This window comes from Mya arenaria, chromosome 13 (genome assembly GCF_026914265.1).
Source record: "Mya arenaria isolate MELC-2E11 chromosome 13, ASM2691426v1".
Taxonomy (NCBI): domain Eukaryota; kingdom Metazoa; phylum Mollusca; class Bivalvia; order Myida; family Myidae; genus Mya; species Mya arenaria.
Window position 1 is genome coordinate 34480325 of NC_069134.1, and position 22362 is coordinate 34502686.

Below are 22362 nucleotides of genomic sequence, written 5' to 3' on the forward strand. Positions count from 1 at the left end.
GAATGTAAATTTGAAAACCTGCGCTATGATCTTTTGTCAGCTGAGTCTTATATATCACTGGTTTCCAGACATTTAAAAAATATATGAGTATGTAATTCATTATATGATAGAATTTTGCTCTTTCTTTGAAATGTTGCTTTTTGCATAATGAGGTAGTAAATTACAAAGTTCATTGTATGAGAGAAACCTTTATTGCTGCTATGAAAGGTTCACTTCATGCGTTATGTAGCTGTTTTATATTTTATGATTGATGTTGATAAATAATACAGCTTCATTAACTTCACGAGTATTTCAGTACATGAATATTCTGTTTTTGTGTTAAACCTATTTCAATAATATTCTGGGCCATACAAAAAATGTCTGGTTAGGGTAACATCTTTTTCAAAAACAGGGGGTAGGTAGGCCTTTTAAAAAAATAAATATTAGGCTTATATAAGAACCTAATTTTCATCATTGGAGAATGCTGTTAGAATTATATTCTGTCTTAAGCTTGAATGGTTTTAAACTACATATTAAAACACACACTTAAAGTAACAATAAAAACGGTAAGGTTAGCACCTAGTTCGTAGGAAGGGTCGGGTTACCGTAACCAAATGTGTGTGTTTTTTAGGCCCAAGATCGCTGTTGATACAAAAACAATGTACTAAGTGTTATGATATAATTATTTTGATGTAAATATGTAAAGGTAAGATGAAATATAAATAAGTTCTTTTGCATTTCTTCAACCAATTGCACAACACTGGATAAGTTATCCACATGTTATATTTTGGCGAGTTTGCACATACAAGTATTTTGATTGGTCAACAGTATTTATTTGATAAAAATATTGATAGATCAATGAACATTTTGGCTAACTTTGACCAATCAAAAGAATTATACAATTGGCTACAGTACTCGGTGGAATAAATTTACTAAGTTCATTTACTGCTTTTAGGTATTGATGAGCTGCGATACATATTAAACCGTTTTAATATGGTTTCAAAGCCATTGTGAAAAAGCCTTTTTTATTTAATAATCACATCGCATTCAATTCATATAATGTGATTAAAATGTGCTTTAATGTATGTATTATTACTTAATTAAGTTGAAGCATGTCTTTGTTTTATGTGAAAATCTAATCATGTACATATACATGACTTTTACGCTAAAATTTTGTAACAAACTCAATATATATAATAAGACACCCTAACAATGTGTGTCAATTTTCTATTTCCAGGGATGTGTATGTGTCAACACTCCAACCACAGTCGAAGCACGTTGTAATTCTGATTGATCATGGCATATCGCTGAGCCCGTCCCAGATGCGTACGGCAAAGAGCATCGCCCGGAATCTCATCATGTCATTCTCTGAGGAAGATCGGGTATGTTTTTCTTGGCGCACTTTGTTGCTAGGGGTCTTGAAATAGTTGAATACAGTACATTTAAATCCCAAGGTTTCATCCTGGTTATATTGCGTCCTTTGGTTTGAAATTGGTCGTGAAATTGTTGTAATCTCACTCATGCATGTCCACTTGGAAGAATGTTGGGTGTTACTTTTACAATAGTAACTATGTTGCTAAAACTGTAATAATTGGCTATGACTCCTAAGTGCCAATATATTTTCCAACAAAAATACTCACTTAATCATATAAATTTTTGAAGGCATCACTGGAGGTATTTCCACTTAACACAATGCAAAAAAATCTGCAAAAATTCAAATTTATATGTTCCCAAAGCCAAAATATTTTGTACAAATGTTCCGTAAGTTTTAATAGTGCAAATACACTTAATTGTCCAGAAAAAGACAAGAGGGCCTTGAGTACGAACAGTTTTTTCAGTCCAAGTCTAGACTAAGACTCAGAAAAGCACTTTCATTTAATTACAAAGATTCATCTCTATTCTATTTGTTTTACAAAAATGAATGTAATAATTGACCGAAAAATAAACAGGAAAACCTTGAGACGAAGGAATAAACAACTTGTTTGTTAGAATATGTTTACATGTAAACAACAAAATTCAGCAAATCCTATCATCAATTCTCAACTAGAGAGAAAGTTACAATGAAATGAAGATTCAGTTTCGCCACTTGAGTCTGAACCTGGACTTGAGTTTGTAATCATGACCCATGATTTTATTTATAATCCTAATACAATAATAAAAAAATTGTTCCAGATTGCTGTTGTTGGGTTGGCCTCGGACGTTACCTACGCCCGTGATGACAACTGCGTGAAAAACAGCCTCGTTCCCATGACGATGGAATCCAAATTCTTCTTCTCACGATTCATTGATAACCTTATAAAGGAAGATGGTAATTGCTATGTTCATGGATGACATTTTTTAGCTTGTCTGTTTTCGCTGAAAAAATGTTTAGGTGTTATCATAGCCTTGGTGATGGCGTCCACGGCATCATTGTTCAAATTTCTAACCTTGACATATTAAAAAGCTGTTCAAGATATTCCAATGAAACTTGGTGCACATGTTTCCAGAGACAATACACACTTGTGGTCCATAACATTGGCTCTAATAATTATTGAGCTGCTTATTTGACTGAAAATAAGCTTGAACACAGGAACAGTGATGTTCATTCCGCGGGGCTCTTGTTCAAATTCCTTATTTCCTTCCAAGAGACCTTCCTCAGGTATTCCTAAGATGATAACCATGGTCGTTAATATGACTTTTATCTGTATGTGATATCTCCTAAAATTAATTTATACCTGAACACGGAATGAAAATCACTATTTTGTGGAAAGTAATTGATGATAATTGATGATAATTTCTCTTTAACTTTAACTTTCAGTTGCAACGAACCATTCTCTGGGGTTCCAGCGTGCATTTAAGATGATCGGCTCATCTCTTCAACAGTTCAATAAAGGTTTTTATGCATCTCAATTTCTAGTATCTCTATTAATTTTTATTATCAAAATAATTTCATCTTTAATTTTCGAAATTAGTTTTTAATTATTAATAAAATGAAAATAAGTTTGTCTTTTTGCACAAAAAGAAATTTGTATAAAATAATAACTTGTATATTGATATAGATATACATGTTTATCATTTTATTCCAAATATAGCCATCAAATTCCTGTCTACCTTTTAATTAAACTTGGAACTACTTTCCTGTTTGTTATTGAATGTTTCCTCTTGTTTTCTGCAGAAGAGGGCATGGTAATCTACATCAGTCGCGGCCTGCTGTCTTCTCTGACAGATGCTAAAGACGTCATGTCGACCATCGCCTACTACAACGGCCGAATGGACAACAGGATTATCATCAACACATTTGCGGTCATTGATAGTAAGTTGCACCAAAGGCACAACTGTCTAGTTAAATTAATGATGGCAATCTTTGTATAAAATTATGTCTGCAAAGGATCACTGCTTGATTTAATAGATACAAATCAAGTAAAGCTTAAAGCAGTCAAAGACTATAAACAATATTTCCCACCTGGATTTCTTAAAAGTATCAGAATGTAATCATAGTGATCATCATTAAAGAAAGTTTGGAAGTATATTACTTCCTAAAATATGACAAAACTTACAAAATTGAATCCTTTTAAGCACAAAAATTTAAAACACTATTTTGAAGAAAACTTGAAAAAGTGAAGGCTTGGATGTTCAGAATATCAAAACCTTGTGTCAGTGTTATTTTATGGTCACATTTTCAATAAGTCTTGAAATTAAACGAATTATTTTAATATATACAATTTTGTGAAGTTCCCAAGTTATAGTTACAAATTCTTTATTATTATTAAATATTTGAAGTATCTAGTTGGACAAAAGAGGCATAAACTGCCAGAGGAAAACTTCAAATATATTGATGTCAAGGAATATCATACTTCCAGTTTCAATTTCTTAATGGAGCCCTGAATTAACAACCCATCAAGCAGCTGACAAGGGGATAATGTTTTTGCTTAGTATGTTGTAGCTTATGTTTGCAACTTTAATATTTTTTCTGAAACCAGGGCTAGATAATAAGAAAATCCTATTAATGTACACAAGTCACCATGTCCATATGTTTACAGATGACAAGCCGATCATGTACGAGAAGCAGTTCCTACAGGACATTGCCATACAGAACTACACCAAGTACAAGGTTATCTCCCGCAGCAAGTCTCCTGTCAGGGTATGCTCATAGTTTTCCTATGCATGTAAAACAATATTCAGGGATTCCAATGTTCCTCTTTTCAGCTGATTTCGTCTTCTTTTTGGCCTTAAAACTGAAAAATAAAATTGTTGCCTTTTCTCTGATCTATGCAATAAATTGATTTTTTTGTATATAGTGTGATGGAGATACTCCTATTTTATACTGGTTTTCTGTTGTTTTTTTACAAATTTGCACTGGCATCCACCAAATATCATTTATGAGTACATGTTGTTGAACACTATTTGCCACATACATGTATTATATGTACTACTGAGAGGTACGTCCTAAAAGCATGTGACATTTTCCGAATTAAGTTATCCTTAAAATATGCTATTTCTAGGGATATTTAAAAACCAGTCTGTTTACTCACAGGAATCTTAGGCCCATGATTTAAACCTCTATACAAAAGGAACTTGGCATTATTCAATATAAAACAAAAACATTCTTATGCAATCAGTGATTCCATTTAGCATGCTGGCTAATTGATTGTAATGTCCATTGAAAACTCATTTGGCCAATTGAAAACTCATTTGGCCGATTGAAAACTCATTTGGCCGATTGTTCAGAACTCTGTTAAAAGAGTTAACATTTGTAAACATCGTTAATTTTCAAATATTAACTACTCTGGAAGTTTTATTGATGCATATGTGAGCTGCTGTGCTTCTTACAATTATTGAAATAATTGTTTCAGCTGTGCTAATATATCAGCGCACCATAATATTATAAAAGATATCACCTATTAAAGTTCATAACAATGTAATTAACAACATTGTGAACTTTCACAAAATTCTGAACAAGATTTTACTACTTGCCTTAGTTTCTGACCTTTTTCTATCAACTGATGGGATGTATGTTACCTTTTTGATAATTATCCAATGAGCTGTAGTAATACATGTATGCCATACCCTTCTATCTACATTTTCCAACCTTTGTAGTAATTATCCAGTGAGTTATAATGATAAATTATATATGTATTCCATTTCCTTTAATCCACATTTCCCACCCTGCAGGCTGGTATGATGGTGGCTGTTAATGATACACGGGACCTCAGTCTGATGGTGGGCCGCTTCTACACCCCATTCAACAAAACCACGCCCGAGGACGCCATCTTTTCCTTGCCTTACATCGACGTAGCTGATGGAGGTATGGATATGTTTAATTTAGGAGTTCACAAATAAATATTGAATTTAATAGAATGATTTAACCCCAATTATCATGACCCTACTTGAAGAGACCATCTTCTTTATTCCCTTTATTCATGCCACTGATGAAAGAACCTTGGTTGATGTAAAAAGTGATGAGGTTATCGTAATATGAATGTTTAAATCAGGGGTATTCAAGATACTTTGGTAATTGTTAAAGTTAGGGATATGAACATGTTGACTAGTGTTTATAACAACGTGCTAAAATACTTAACAGGGAATAGCTGTAATTGGATGGTTCCTAAAAACCTAAAAAAATCTTTGCATCTTTTTTTCAAAGGTTAATATATATGTATTAAAAACTACTTTTTATTTTCAAATCCTCTTGCAATAAGGATAATGAGTAACATTATGGAAATAATTATTTATACACAACAAGCGATCATTGTATTGTAAGCAGCGTCCACCTTCATATGAAAGATGTCTCTTATAACAGAATTACACATTATGTTATCATTTACTTGTACTTGACTGCTATCTCCTCTCAATTGCAGCTTTGACAATGAGCATCAGTATGGCGTGCCTGAACAACAAGCGGCCAATCGGGGTTAGCGGTGTGGACCTCCATATGGAAGATCTTGTACAGGATATCACATACTTTAACCAGGCCGATGATTCCTATGCCTTCATGATCAACACACATGGTAGGGCGGCAATGAAGACAAAATATAACCAGATTTTTTTAATACCCCAAAAGGTGGGCATATTAATATTGCAGCCTCAGTCATCGGTCCATGTGTCCGGCTCATTTTCTTGTTTCCAGACTGTAACTTTTTCTTATGTATGAACAGATTTTAAAATAACTTGCCACATATGTTCGATATACCAAGACAATGTGTCCCTACCAAGACCCTACCTCTAATGTCAAGGTCACACTTAGTATTTGTTTACTATGGAATGCTGCATATAAGGAAAGTTCCAATGAAATAACTTTTTGCAGTTTTTCCTTTTGAGTCTGAACTCAGATTTGAGTCTGAACTCAGATTTGAGTCTGAACTCAGATTTGAGTCTGAACTCAGATTTGGGTCTGAACTCAGATTTGAGCCTGTTTGTAATCCTGGCTGTTTAAGTTATTTAAATTATTGTTTATTATTTAGCGTGAAGTTGTAGAGAAAGCATTTATTATATCTATTGTTTAATAATTCATTTTGCTCCAAAAAAAATAGATCTCAATCTTAATCTATAGGTTACACTATCATGCATCCAACCTTCACTCGACCAGTCAAAACCAACATCCAGCCCATGCACACTGACATCTGGCACTTTGAGAATGTACCGGGGTTCGAGGAAGTACGAAGCAACATGTTGCGTCGCCCCGAGGGGGAGCAGACAATGTATGTGACGCAAACGTACAACCGATCAGGATCACTCGTGTCACAAAACGTTTTCCATGCCAATTACATTTGGAAAAGGGTATGTAGTTATCGTATGTATGTGGTTATAAAGTGTTTGATTCTCCGTGACGTTGATTCACTCTCACAGATTGACGGATTTGACATTATTATTTTTAGTTTTTGTGTAGAATTAGCTTATTTCGGTAGCATTGCCTTCAAATTAGTCATATAAGATAATTCACTTTAAAACAGATCTGAATTATTTAGAAAACTGCTGAATCTTTAATTGTTCTAAGTAACGCTTTTAGCTATAAAACTTTTTTTTAATGTAAATATGATAAACTGCAAACTGATCTTTTGTCAGCAGTCTTCTAATATGGTGTCCAGACATTTACGCAAATTATGGCCTATTCCAATCCAAGACAAAAAATTAAAAAGTTTATCTGTAGGAGTGCAGCTTAAGTATCCGACCCACCAATGAGTTGGCTCTGTGATAGCTCAATTAACCTGACTGTTAATTTGTGATACCTCCATATAATTTTGGTATCAGGTATAAGTATGAGGTATTTGATTTCTGAATACTTAAAAGTACACAAAACATTTTTTACATGTAATATTTGCTTTCTTAAAATCTCTTTGGAATGATCTGTTGTGTCCTGAAAGACCCGTGCAACATTTCCAAATGGTGAGAAAACAAACACTGGTTCATGAAACAGAGTAGTAAAGACACTTAGGCCAAACTGATTGAATAATGTAAATAAATGTGTAATGTTATTCAAGGTTGAAGATACACCATTCATTGTGGCCATCAAGATTCTGCAGGAGCAGGACTCTGTCAAGCATCTCGACAACCATGGTTTGTGGTTAAACTAGTTACTAATTGTTTGTGAAGAAATCTTTTGAATTATCAGGGGTTTTTTGCATATTCTGACAGAGAATGGCAGGATTGGTTGTTCACCAGATTATTATTTTGGGAAATCTATGATTCAACATTTAAATGAGCCCTTATTTCAGACATAGGTTCTTGAACTTAAGTTTGTAGGTATTCTGATAAATGATATGATGAAATATGATTGATATGGTGCTTAACACTATATGTCACCTTTATATGGATAACTACCAAATGGATAGTCCGATAAATATAAAAAAAGTTTGCACTTCAAATTTCTTTTTAAAAAAGTCATTGATTTTACACATACAAATATCTTTTTTTTATTTTCTGTTTATCAGTTTATGGCTTGCCCTTTTCAGTGAGCCTACCCAACATGGTATACCACAGAATAGACATTCTACAGGCCAACCATCTGTGTATGCACCTTAAACAACTGGCTACTGTAGGTAGGTGCACTCTGAACCTTGTAATGTTATCAAATGTAAGACTGCTGTGTAGTGGACATTCTACAGTTCAACCACCTGGCTGCTGTAGGTAAGCTTTTACTGAAGTATATAATTTAAGGTTTGTTTTAATACTGGTTTAAAAGTATTTTCTAAGGTATCGACCATTTTAACAACTTTTTTTATTTTTTTGTCTTGGAATGAGCCAGTTTTTGTATAAATGTCTGGAAATCAGTGAAACAAGACTGCTGACAAAACATCAGATTGCAGATTCTCATATTTACGTTCGCAAATTGATGTTTTATGGCTAAAAGAGTTACTATTTCTTTAAGAAATATGAGATTTTTAGCAGTTTTCCAAACCATTAGGCATTAAGATCTGTTCTGTGCGAGTCATCTTATATGATGGAACTGAAGGTACTGATGCCAAAATCAGTTGATTCTGAGACAAAAATTAAAAGAAAAGTCATAAGTTAGTCTATGATAGTGCTGCTTTAAGGTCTATTATTACTTACACAAAAACTTGCAACTTATGTCTCTGCTGCATAGGGTGACATTGTTGTCAGTTTGTCTAATTCCCATATACTTATGTTGTTGATATTTAGTGATTTTTAACCTTTGAAATTATTTTCATGTTGAATGACCCATGAAACATATTCACCAATATCCATGAATGTTTTTCAGATGCCAGTACAGTGTTCCTGTCAGCCAACAGTTTTGTGCAGCCGTTTGAACACCTTAACCAAGGAGTAAATAAGCGCATGGTCCAAAGCTATGTAGCCTATCTTTCTGATGATACAAGGCTTATCAGCAATCCTGGCTTTAAGGTACGTTGTACTAACAGTATTAATTACTTGAACAGAAGAGATATAAGAAGTATAAATTAAACTCGCTTTATTTCCATTTTATCTTCAAGTTTTAGACTTATAGTGAATTTGACTTTGGTGTTATGGATATGATTTTTTTTCTTCCAGATACTGGCCCCCGTTTTTAAAAATTTCTTAAGTGTAGAAGCTTATGTAGCTTATTTCATTAAGCCAAATTTCTTTCTTAATCATTATTTTACTAAATGAAAATTAGCAGTGCAAATATTACTGATGTTAGTCAATATATAGCTCTCGTTTTTTAAGTTTAGTTATGAGTATGTACTGAAAATAAGAAACAATATAAAACAGAACAAAACCATACTTAAGAAAAAATCAACTTTTCATCAACTACTAGGAGACAGTCAGGAATGATGTAGCAGCCACTGCTGGGATAGAGAAGGTTTGGATGCAGAGGTTCAAGGTCAGTGACATGAGGAACTACGTGGTGCGACGTTACGTGACCACACCCAGTGGTGTGTTCCGGTCCTACCCAGGGGCACTATTCCATGAGACGTATGACCCTACTAAGCAACCATGGTGAGTTATAACAATCACAGTGGATTGTATTGGCGTGCTTTGATTCCAGCTGGATTATAGCAGGAGTTCAAATTAGCAGTGATATATTTGATGAGCATAAGTGAATAAAGTGGAGTGACGATCAGTTCAAAAGTGGCTAATTGAAAGAGAAGTTTTCATGAGAACAAAAACTAGAAATAAAGTGAAGAACTTCCTTTTTTGATCTCGATCTCTGACTAAACAGGATTATTATTTTATGATTAATATACAGTCGAATCCTGTTGGCTAGATATCCAATACTGTCAAGTTCGAGCCAACGAGGAAATCAACCAAGTGATATCGAGCCAACATGTTTTGACTGTATACAAAAAAATCTCAGATTTTTTTAATTTATCATGCTCATTTATACTCGCAGGTATGAGAGAGCCATGGAAAGTCCGGGCATGGTATGCTTGACCGCCCCGTATCTTGATGTGGGTGGGGCAGGGTACATCGTAACCATCAGTCACTCCGTCTATGAAGGACAGTAAGTTCATGTTGGTTTGTTTTATGCTCTGTACCCTGACCAGAAAACCAATTTATAACATTAACATGTAAGTTTGAGTTGGTGCCTGCCTGTTTAATGAGGTCCATAATTTTGCCTTTTGACAATTTCATATGGTGGGTGTCATTGCTTTTAAAGAAATACAAAACATTTTAGGCTGATATGTCTTGTTATGGTGAAAAGTGACTTAACAATACCATGACATGTAGGCTTCTACATCATAGCTGGAGGAGGATAATGACATTTGCTGCCTTGGCAACATTCATATTAAAATTGCCCAACAGGTTATTACTGGCTTTAAATCAAATATCATACTAGCTTCTAATCTTATCCAAACTCCTCAAATTTCCCTTGCCTTCCAGCCCTCAGTCCCTGCACAGTACAGCAGACAAGCTTGTCGCAGTTATGGGTATGGACGTCACCCTGGGCTACTTCTACAAGATGGTGCTCGACCACATCTCCATTTGTAAGGCCCATGGTATGAGGTGTTTTCTCATCAACGACGATGGATACATGGTCGCCCATCCATCGCTTATTGAGCCCGATGGTCGAGGGCCAGTAGAGGAACAGCATGTCACTCATAAGGTATTTGATATTTTATACAATAATTAGGGTTTATTTTATGCTTTCTCTTGGTTTATAGAGATTGATAAGTGAAATAAAATTTATATCTCACTGTTTCAAACCGAAAAAAATATCAATTTTTCACTGTTTCAAAATTTTAGCCCACTCTGACTACTAAGGCATACATATTGGTGCATTTTTATAAAAATTGTAATTGAATGACTTTTGATTTTAAGCATGTCATAAAAAGTAAAATGTTTGTTTCAGGGTAAAATAGCAATATATTTCCCCTTGTGAACACCACTTGGGGAAAAATTAAATTATGGTATTTTCTTGATGAAATATATTAAAATCCTACACAGAAACAAACAATTATCTACGATATGTTTCAGACGCATTAATGTAAATGTAGACAAAAATCTGAAATTAATGATGACCTACCGTAGCCAACTGTATAAAACTGGTTAACTTTAGTTTGGTTAAAGTTAGTCGAAATGTTAAGTGATTGGTCAATGTTTATCCAGTTATGACTGTCGACCAATCAAATTGGTTGCATGGGCAAACTAACCAAAATTACCTACGTATAAGTTATCAGTTTTATACAATTGGTCCCAGTACTCTCTATACAAGAATTGTGGTCATCAAGAAATTCAAAAGTTGATTATCCAACATCTAAAATAGATACAAGCAATTGCATATTGCCGGTAAAATTATTTTTCAAACAGCTCAACTTAACATATTGCTAAAAATATTTAATTACTGCATGTAAATTGATATGAATTAATCCTATTCCAAAACTTTATTTCAGGAGCCCCTTGTAGCTAATGACATCCTCAATCATCGACACTTTGTCCACAAGCAGCTATGTAACCGCTATAACGACCGCACCATACAGAGGTTCTACACAGTAAGTCTTGTAGCTTGTTCACGCATTACTGTTTGCTTGTTGGCCTTATTTCATTCGGAGTATTTAGTTTTTATCACATGACATTGCTTGTTAAGTGTGTAATACAGCTGTAATGTATTTTCTTATATTACTCTAGACATGAAATATAATATGGCATCCATCAAATCTTTAGTATCTTTTGTATAGAAACATTTACAAAATGTGTTTAGGAACAGATAATCATATAATGTGAGGCTTTTAAATTGCAATTCATGTAAGATCCAATATGTTTAGTCTGACTTAATACGAACTTGAAACACAATCTTACCGACTTTCAAATATGTGGATTCTAAGAGTAAGTTTGGTCAGTCAATGTACATATTAATTCATGCGTTGGTGGTAATGTTGCTTATTAATGCAGATTTAAGTTTTAAATTTGAAACTGTCAATTTAATTCTGTTTCCTTTGGGGCATTTGAGAACAAGAAAAAATGAAGACCATCTTTCAAAATTGCTCAATTTCCCTGTCTCTGGGCCATTATGGATTGGACTAAAATTAACTGGCCAATAAACTGAATGGAATCACTGAAGCATGTTTAAGGATAAGAATAAAAACTATATTGAATACAGCTTCAGAACGCTAAGTATGACATGTATGGTCACATAAAAATAGAAAAAAATGTTTCTTGTTATTTCAGTTCAACACAAGCCTGGATGAAGTGTTGACGAATCTTGTACATGGAGAACACTGCGCCAGGTACCAGATTGTAGCTGTGCCGGGTACCAACCTCTTCCTGGGAATGATCAACCAGACCTGTGACATCGCTTCAGCCTTCTGTCCCTGCAGCATGGTAGGGCGACTGCTGTATATGTTAACAACAAGATGGATGATTTATTGTGCATTTGTTTTGTGAAATTTAACAACCTAGAGCAAAAACAAGCACAGAATTTTACTAAACATTAAATCTGCACTCTCACAGATTGACTGTTTTGACAACTATTTTTGTCTTGAAATGAGCAAATTTTTTTTTAAAATAAATATGAATTTTTTGTAAGCAGTCTTATATCACTGGTCTCCAGACATTTACGCTAAAAGATTGCTCATGCCAATACAAAAAAAAGTTGTCAAAACGGTCAATCTGTGAGAATGTAGCTTCAAATATGTTCATGATGATTCTACGTCATCATCATTATTATTACATGAACAGCTTTTGAAATGCTCAAGCCATTGTTGAATGTTGTTTTTAAATTTATTTCCGTCATTCATATTCATTTAGTCAGTGTGAAGGGCAAAAATCTTGGTGGCATTTTGATGAAATGCAAGATATCATTATACGTGCTTGATTAATTGTATGCACCCTTGCAGGTTGACCGTCTATGCCTGAATTGTAACCGTATGGGCCAGGTGGAGTGTGAGTGTCCGTGTGAATGTCCTCTAGCCATGGACTTCTGTAATGGGGACCTACTCAAGTCAGAGGATATGTAAGTATTTGCTCAATATTAACTGCACTTAAATTTTGTAATGTATTTGGAGGCTGTAGATTGTTCTTATTTTTGAATTTTCTTTTCAATTAGGCAAAATTTGCAAGGTTTAGAATTTGCAACAAAATTGCTTTATTTTTTGAAAAATTGGAAAAATTAATTATTCTTTAGGTTTAAAAATAATGACTGAATCTTGGGAAAGAGTAAACCCTTTGAAAATTTAACCAATCACCAATATATTACATGTATTGAAATGGTTTGCTTTTAAAGAAAGTACTGATTTATCAATGCCATTTTATTCTAGCTATTTTCATTGTTTGTCTCATTTATTTCTATGCCTATAAAAAAATGTTAACCTTGTCTTGAATTTTTATATTATTTTTATATCCATTTCTTTTGGCAGTTTTTCCAAATTTGTTCTTTGAAATACCAGTGCAATATCGAATAAAAAACAAATCATTAAATTCTAGGAACCCAAGTTGTTCACGCGCCCTGGAGCGGGAGGAACTAGCGCCAGTTAGCCTGGGGCTTACAACAGGGCTCGGCCAGTGTCAGAACATCGACTGCGACAGCAAAACCACACATTTGTATGTACAACAATTTAAGCTTTAAATTATTGTGAAAAATTTAACATTTTTTTTGGTTCCATATCTTAAGATATTATTACACTCCAGACAACCAAAATTTGAAGGGGGTATATTGGAGTCACCCTGTGAGTGGTTGGTCAGTCCATTGCAGTTTTCCTTGTTTGGATCATAACTTGAAAATTACGGGATAGAATCTAATAAAACTTCATACAACAGTAACTGTAAAGCACAATGAGAGGAAGTGCAGTTTACAAGAACTATAACTCTATTTTAACGAATTACAGAGTCATTGCCCTTTGTTATTTTTTTGTCTGACCATAACGTGAAAACTTCTGGATGGAATTTGAATATACTTCACACAATGGTCAAACATAATGAGAGGTAGTGCAGTGTTTATGGACCATAACTGTATCCACAGCATTGTCAATTTTTGTGTTGGATTACTCAATATTTCACTGCCATTTCCTATGACTGTGGCATTTAGGGGCATTAATCAAATTCAGTGATATAGCTCTAGTTCTTTATTGGTCAGTAATAGAGAAAGATGAATATTCTTATTACTAAAAAATTGTGGAATATTTTATCTTTTTTAAATATGAATAGTGGATTAACACATTCTGGTTGGTCAAAAGTGTTGTGAAATGGTGGAAGGAGTACATGGAGGATGGGGTGGAGATCCATTCACCCTAGTCCTGCCCCTTTTTTGCACATGTATTTATCTGTGCCTTCTCTCCACACAGGGATTGCCTGGGGGTACTTGGATGTGAGTGGTGCCAGGTTAAGTCTGGAGAGGGCTACACAAAGGAAGGGGTGGAGATTCATAAACCTCTGCCTCGCCCATTTTGTGCCGCCCAGGCGACATGTTTTGGTGGTGTTGTTGGAGCTCCCACTCCCTATGGGGACAGGGCTATTTGTGAGTATAGTGAATGTACAGTAGTTTTATACAAAGGCAATTTTACCTTAAATTGGTATTATAGAAATATAATCAAAAGAGTATCAAAGTTAGCTTTGAAATTTAATTTATTTGGTATCATAATCTGTCATTTTCAAATGTTTTACGGTAAGAGAATTTACTTGTAGTTGGTAACAAGGTCGGAAATGAAAATGAAGAAATGTTTGTGAAAGTTAGTTAAATAACTGCATGTAATAAACAGCCATCCATCTATTTCTGTTGCAGTAACAATAGACGCCGATGAAGAGCCGGAAACCAAGAGCGCGCCTGTGGGTCCCGTCGCTGGCGGAATCATGGGCTGTTTTCTCATGCTAGCCCTGGCTGTGTACTGCTACAGGCATCGAGTCCACAGAAACTCCCTTCAGTGCATGGATACACTGCCAGAAAATCCGAACAGGAATTCACAGTTTTACGAGACTGATGATATCGATCCCATTGAGGATAATAATGGTATATCGTTTGATACTTGAAATTGATTTGTCCTTCCACATGTATATGACATATCATGCCTCCAACGTTAATGATGCAACGCCATTGGTCTAGGATTGGTCACTCAGTGACCCCATATTTTTCCATATTGGGCTATCAAATTCATATTGTACCAAAATGGCGTCTATTTTCCGATTCCGATGAATAAATGAAACATTTAAACATGTAAACGGATTGTTGATGTGATATATACAATATATGCGCAGGAAACCATATTCAGGTTTGAGCTTTGCTCTCGCCCTATATGGCTTTCTTTGCCCCATATATCCCATATCGGGTCACCCAGTTACTTATAATATTCTCCCTAAGAAGGGTAAATACGTGCTTAAATCCAACAAAAATGATCAGAAACTTTTTCAATTAAAGTTAAAACTTGGGATTTTGCTGTTAAACAAGGATGTGAATTGTCTGCTAATTTCTGTGGCTATGATGGCTCCAGGGACTTAAACCCATCGCCAAAATGATTTCCTCCTTTCAGCTGCCAGGGCAATCACAGCCCTGTTAAAAATTGTGGGATATACTGAACATAAGACTTACTGTCATAGTTAACAAGAAATCTAACTTTTATTACTTAAGGCTTGATGAAAAAAAATGATTGAAGCATCATGTTTTTTATAAAAAATGTCAGATTTAATTTATCTTAATAATCTATATTGCAGGTCACACCAATTTTGTGTTGGCGACATTTGAAAACCCAGCCAGTATTTCTCCGTACCGGGTAAACACATCATACCGTCGCCCCGCAGGTGGCGATAGCGATCACGGATATAGCACCATGACGCCGCATGATGACAGCGAACACGCTAGCCTTCCGTGTCTCGAACCATTAATTGCTGGAAAAGACCGCTATAAACCTGGCGTCCATACGCCATCAAAAACACCAATAATACCGCCGCCACCTAGCGTGGCAAGTAGGCGGAGTCGAAGCCCGACCCCTCCTCAAACAAGAATTTCTGGCTATCAGCCAATCATGGAACAGACTGACCCCTCACAGACTGTTTTAGACATACAAAGTGAACACCCTCATAATATATTAGCCAATGTGCAAGTACACATGGTTGACTCGCACTGATTTGTGCTACAGTGCGAGTTAATATTATTTTGTGCCAATATATTTCTAATTGTACAAAGTTGAGGATGTTGAATGTGGGTAATGATATTTTGACATACATGTGTAATACTGCACAGCATCCCTCATGACAAGGATACCTCCGGCGACCTTGAGAATAAAGTTATTGAGTTGTTCATGGATGTTTATCAAATTTGGCCAGACACTTCTGTAAGTGCTGTTTGAGTGTTAGATTATATCAGTTACTGATTTTAAACTGTGAAGAATCCATGGCATGACATGGAATGACATGGTGGACATACTTGTATATTCATGTGGAAATAAGGACAATTTCTGAGCATCAGAATTGTTGTAAAATTTAACAAGATTGATTACATTCAACAAAATTTGCAATCTTGAATAATTTTAGAAACTAAAAGAAATAAGATTGAACCTCAATTTATATGGCATCTTGTACTCCAGGGCATTCACTGATACACCCTGGCCAGGTATTTATTGTTACTGGGTTTTTATGTACATGTCACAGTATGTTTCATGTTGTGTTACAGATTTGTTTTGTGATAAAGTGTTTTGTCTTGCCGATGTATATATGTGGATTTCAGGGAGATCTGACTACATTCACTTTTTGTTTTATACCAGGTTATTTTTTAGTTTGAAAATGGAATCAAAAATGGCAATTCACATTTGCTTACAGTTTTTTTCTTTGTCCAAGAAATCATCGTTAATCATTTACCGGTAATCATTAAAAAAACATACATTTTATTAACAGGGTAATGGTACTGTGTACTAGTGACTTATCTCATTGCTTAATTCCATCATTTTGTTGATATTATGTTTCTACTGTATTTTTGTTAACTTTCATTTTTTTATTTAAATTCTTAAGTGTGAAATTAATGGTAAGATTAATTGTACTAACATGATCTGAATTTACATTTAAATGATTTCTCACAGTTTCAGAATTATAGGGCTTCATTTTTTTATCATCAACAACTTTATGAGGGTGATTTCTGTTGGTGTAAGTCTCCAAATCTCCTACAGTGGGTCGTGGGTTCAAGTCCCAATATATCCTTCTGTGCAGGATATCTCTTAGCGGACACCTGTAATTGTTTCTACCCAGGGAATGGAATTTAGCATGTTAGTATATGTTTTGGCTGTTTCTTCCCTAAAAATGAAATTGAGCGTGATTTTAGATGCTTTAGGCTGTTTCTTCCCTAAAAATGAAATTGAGCGTGATTGTAGACGCTTTAGGCTGTTTCTTCCCTAAAATTGATATTGAGCGTGATTGTATACGCTATAGTCAATGGGCTGTTTCTTCCCTAAAAAATGAAATTGAGCATGATTGTAGACGTTTTCAGCTGTTCCTTCCCTAAAAAATGAAATTTAGTGTGATTGTATTCGCTATGAGCTTTTGTCACAAGTTAAAATTTTGTAAAAGAAACTTCATAACAACTTCTGTATAATTACCCTTATAAAGTTGTTGCATCATTTTTAATCACTTTTCCAGGAAGCAAAAAACCCAATTACCTCATTTTCCCATGCAAATGGTGATTTGTCTCTTATATTTTGTTGTGTGTATGTTTTAAAAGACTTAGCCCCGATTTCTCAAATAGCTTAATTTTAATAGCTAAATATTTTAGCATTCACTAATCATTTAATATTTTTGGAATATTGCTTAAACTTGATTTTACAAAACAAAAATTTGTTGATCGTGACAATCTTTTACATAATTTATGTAATATAATACTTTCCTTTAAAGGGGAAAATTACAAAAATTTATACCAAAACAAAAAAGTGTATCGCTTGATCCCGTTATAAGGACCGCAAGGTTGTTCGAGAAATTGGGGCCTGGTGTTTGTTTGCATTGAGAAGCAACTCATTAGTTTGTAATGATAATGTAAATGGCTTCAATACTTGTAAAGGTATTCTAAATTTTGTTAAAATACCATGATATGATCTTATTTATGTTTTATAAAACTGAACAAAATAATGAGTATTTTACATTTGATTGTAAATGGCTTCAAAACTTATAAAAGTATAAACTTCTTAACATATTTTAATTTTGTTAAATAAGCATGATATGATCTTATTTGTGTTTCATAAAACTGAACAAAAATATGAGTATTTTACATTTGATTTGGTTGTACATGTATATGTAAAAGTATTTTATTCTGTTAAATATTATTTCAAGAGAATAGATCTGAATTTTATTGTTTTAGTGATAAATTCTAATGTTTAAAATAAGCAAAAGAGTTAATGTATAACATTTATATAACATATTTACATCCTTTTGCTTGTCTAGATTTTTATGGTTCTTTATGGGTTATATTTTGGCATTATGCAAAAGGATTTGTTAAGAGATTGCTAAAGTTAACAACGCTGTTGCTGATAATTGGTCGACTGTGCAGAACTTTGCTAAAGTTAACAACGCTGTTGCTGATAATTGGTCGACTGTGCAGAACTTCTTAAAGTTAACAACGCTGTTGCTGATAATTGGTCGACTGTGCAGAACTTTGTTGAAGTTAACAACGCTCGCGCTGATATTGGGCCGATTGTTCAGAACTTTGTTGAAGTTAACAACGCTTTTAATGGCATTGTTGTTAACTGTAAAAGGTGTTATGATGTGCTAATATACTTGCATACAACAAGTACAGATGAAACAGCTTTGTCAGATCTTGTTAAAAAACTGCGGGTCACAAGTGTATCCTTAAAATTTCCAGTGCTGTAACAATTTTTCAGTTAACAACGAAGACATTAACAACATTGATAACTTTAACAAAGTTCTGAACAATCGGTCCATTGTTGTTAACTTCTATGCCTTGACTGCAATGGAATTTTCATATATACACATGTGATCAGCAGTATTTCCAACATGATTTTAGACAATTGTTTTAGCTGTACTTGTTTAAAATATATCAGCACATCTAATAAGATTTCATTTTAAAAGTTAACGAAGATGTCATTAATCTTGTTGTTAACTTTAACAAAGTTCTGAACATCAGCACATTATTTATGAGGAAACAATGGGTATAAATGATGATCAAATTTGCTCATTTATTTGTAAATTTCGTAGGGGCATCATAGATACATTAAAACATCTGTGTCATATGTAATGTAGTAGATATTTGGTCAAGTCCAGTTTTTTAAAGGGTGTAGAAATATTTTGTGTAAGTAAATTGTGACTTAATCTTAATTTAAGGAAACTTGATTGTTGTTTCACCATGTTTTGGCAACTTCTGCCTCGTACTATTTGTGAAATGTTGGCTTAATTTTAATTGTGGTACAGAAAGATTTAATCTTACATTTCAGTTTCAATCAACTCTGCAATAGTTTTGTTCGACTTTTTTCAGCTGAAACAACAACAGTTTAACATATATTAGATTTTGTACATGTAGTTTTCTACGTCTGATTTAAAGCCAAAGCACTTATGATCACAGATTAAAGTTAACTTTCAGCAAAGCTGAGCCTTATATTTGAGTGCTATTTTTTACTTATTGTGCATAGCATTTTGTAAATATTGACTGTTCTGCTGCAGTGAATAGTATTTAATTTATTGTATCAAACGCAATACTTAGTAGTCTTACTCTGTCAAACAGTGTTTTGATTTACCAAATAGTAAGATGACATGAAGTAAATTCTAAATGGATAAGAATGGGCGGATTGAGCCCTTCTTATTCATTCAGAAATCACTTCAGGTAATCTTACTGACTTAGAATACAACCTCATTGGCTGATTCATCGACAAAGCAAAATCTGACGTAGGTAGTGTTTATTGGATGAGTGGCAGTAGGCGGACCTTTAATCACCCCAAATAGTGAAATTCTTAATGATAAAGTCTTGTACTTAATGATTGCCTATCTGCAATTTCATTGGCTTTAAATGTAGGTTGTATTCTAAATTTAATTTTGACCTACCTAAATGTGAATCCTCTGTTCATTTTTTTAAATCAGAACATTAATTTATCTCTAACACTGTGTAAAATAATTCTGTTTGGATCTGTGTTTAAAATATTTGTATAAAAAAGCAACATTTTACTTAACCCACAATCGTGATCACAATGTCAAAACTGTAAAAAAAAAAATCTCTTTTGATTGTATATTTATTAAAAAAATAGCTTGATGTCTTTGTTCTTCAAAAATCTTAACCTTGGACATTAAAGATATTCAAATGAAACTTGTAACACATGTTGCCAGTGACAATACGCCTATGTTAAGCAAGACCAATAGCTCTGGCTTAAATGACCCTTTCGTAATCGAATGGAAAACGCAAGCGAAAAGCTTTGGTGTAGCTTTATGGGGCTATTATTCTACAGTTACATGTCACTTGTAAAGAAAATCAAAAAAATCTGTATTGTTCTATGTTAAAGACTTTGTCTGAAAACAACAACACTTTGATTAACTCAGTTAATCCATATGTTACGGTTAAAAAACTTAAATTCCTATACTTTTACAGTATATTATAAAAAAAAAACATTTTGCATATTTTTTCCAACTTTTTAATATTGTTATAGATTGATTTTAATATCGTTACAGATTGATTCTTTTTAAAGTGTTGTGACTTTTATTTTTTTTATGTTCATAAACATGCTGTTCTTTTATTTTACTTTTATCAATTGTATAAAAAGAGTTATTACATTAAAATCATTTTGCAATATCACCATGTTCTTCCCACTTTAACCATATTTGTTGTTGTGATGCAGATTATTTATATATATATATATATTATGCACACTTTGTTCCTTGAGGGAACGGAGCCCTGATGTGTATCTGGTCGTTCCTTGAAGGAACAAAAGCCTTGATGTGTATCTGGTTGTTCCTTGAGGGAACGGAGCCCTGATGTGTATCTGGTTGTTCCTTGAAGGAACAAAAGCCTTGATGTGTATCTGGTTGTTCCTTGAGGGAATGTCAAGCCTTGATGTGTATCTGGTTGCTCCTTGAGGGATCGAAGCCCTGATGTGTATCTGGTTGTTCCTTGAAGGAACAAAAGCCTTGATGTGTATCTGGTTGTTCCTTGAGGGAATGTCAAGCCTTGATGTGTATCTGGTTGTTCCTTGGGGGAACATCAAGCCATGATGTGTATCTGGTTGTTCCTTGAGGGAACTAAGCCTTGGTGTGTATCTGGTTGTTCCTAGAGGGAATAAAGCCTTGATGTGTACCTGGTTGTTCCTTGAGGGAATGTCAAGCCTTGATGTGTATCTGGTTGTTCCTTGAGGGAACAACGACTTGATGTGTATCTGGTTGTTCCTTGAGGGAATGTCAAGCCTTGATGTGTATCTGGTTGTTCCTTGAGGGAACAAAGACTTGATGTGTATCTGGTTGTTCCTTGAGGGAATGTCAAGCCTTGATGTGTATCTGGTTGTTCCTTGAGGGAACAAAGACTTGATGTGTATCTGGTTGTTCCTTGAGGGAATGTCAAGCCTTGATGTGTATCTGGTTGTTCCTTGGGGGAACAAAAGCCTTGATGTGTATCTGGTTGTTCCTTGAGGGAATGTCAAGCCTTGATGTGTATCTGGTTGTTCCTTGGGGGAATGTCAAGCCTTGATGTGTATCTGCTTGTTCCTTGAGGGAATAAAGCCTTGATGTGTATCTGGTTGTTCCTTGAGGGAATATCAAGCCTTGATGTGTATCTGGTGGTTCCTTGAGGGAATAAAGCCTTGATGTGTATCTGGTTGTTCCTTGAGGGAATGTCAAGCCTTGATGTGTATCTGGTTGTTCCTTGAGGGAACAAAGACTTGATGTGTATCTGGTTGTTCCTTGAGGGAATGTCAAGCCTTGATTTGTATCTGGTTGCTCCTTGAGGGAACAAAGACTTGATGTGTATCTGGTTGTTCCTTGAGGGAATGTCAAGCCTTGATGTGTATATGGTTGTTCCTTGAGGGAACAAAGACTTGATGTGTATCTGGTTGTTCCTTGAAGGAATGTCAAGCCTTGATGTGTATCTGGTTGTTCCTTGAGGGAACAAAGAATTGTTGTGTATCTGGTTGTTCCTTGAGGGAATGTCAAGCCTTGATATATATCTGGTATTTGTAAGTACATGTACCATTTAAATTTGAAAAATAAAAGGTATATCAATATTGTGTTTGTGTTGAATTTTTTCATACAAAAACAACAAGCATTGAGCAGAAATGAGTGTTTATTTTTTTATTGACATATATCTATACACAGTTATAGCACAGGGGTTGATTAAGATATGTGAACTTGTTTTAAAGTTTAAAGGAACTGACACCAGACCATACCATTGCAAACAACAAAGAAAATTGTTAAAAACTGACATGGAATTGACATCGTTATGTACAACGCATTGAATCTTAATGATGTATCCCATCGCTTACTACACATTTATCTTTCGCATATTTTGCATATTTTTCCAATTTGAAATTTAGTTGGTTTGTCTCATTCGGAACTCCTCGGCCATTTTTTCAA

At 34.4% G+C, this 22362-nt stretch overlaps 1 protein-coding gene across 1 annotated transcript in view; it reads left to right on the forward strand.

Moving 5' to 3' along the window:
- LOC128213703 (VWFA and cache domain-containing protein 1-like) overlaps positions 1 to 22016 on the forward strand; it is a 42721-nt gene extending 20705 nt beyond the window's left edge. Inside the window, exons 6-26 of the mRNA XM_052919715.1 lie at positions 1217 to 1361; positions 2152 to 2287; positions 2777 to 2851; positions 3134 to 3271; positions 3999 to 4099; positions 5131 to 5263; positions 5817 to 5966; positions 6509 to 6735; positions 7437 to 7512; positions 7908 to 7994; positions 8675 to 8817; positions 9212 to 9393; positions 9788 to 9898; positions 10279 to 10501; positions 11289 to 11387; positions 12064 to 12216; positions 12732 to 12847; positions 13318 to 13434; positions 14175 to 14347; positions 14612 to 14836; positions 15535 to 22016. Coding sequence (XP_052775675.1) covers positions 1217 to 1361; positions 2152 to 2287; positions 2777 to 2851; positions 3134 to 3271; positions 3999 to 4099; positions 5131 to 5263; positions 5817 to 5966; positions 6509 to 6735; positions 7437 to 7512; positions 7908 to 7994; positions 8675 to 8817; positions 9212 to 9393; positions 9788 to 9898; positions 10279 to 10501; positions 11289 to 11387; positions 12064 to 12216; positions 12732 to 12847; positions 13318 to 13434; positions 14175 to 14347; positions 14612 to 14836; positions 15535 to 15947 — 3223 coding nt within the window. The 3' untranslated portion in view covers positions 15948 to 22016. The remainder of the gene's footprint in view (positions 1 to 1216; positions 1362 to 2151; positions 2288 to 2776; positions 2852 to 3133; positions 3272 to 3998; positions 4100 to 5130; positions 5264 to 5816; positions 5967 to 6508; positions 6736 to 7436; positions 7513 to 7907; positions 7995 to 8674; positions 8818 to 9211; positions 9394 to 9787; positions 9899 to 10278; positions 10502 to 11288; positions 11388 to 12063; positions 12217 to 12731; positions 12848 to 13317; positions 13435 to 14174; positions 14348 to 14611; positions 14837 to 15534) is intronic.
- Positions 22017 to 22362: the final 346 nt, after the last annotated feature.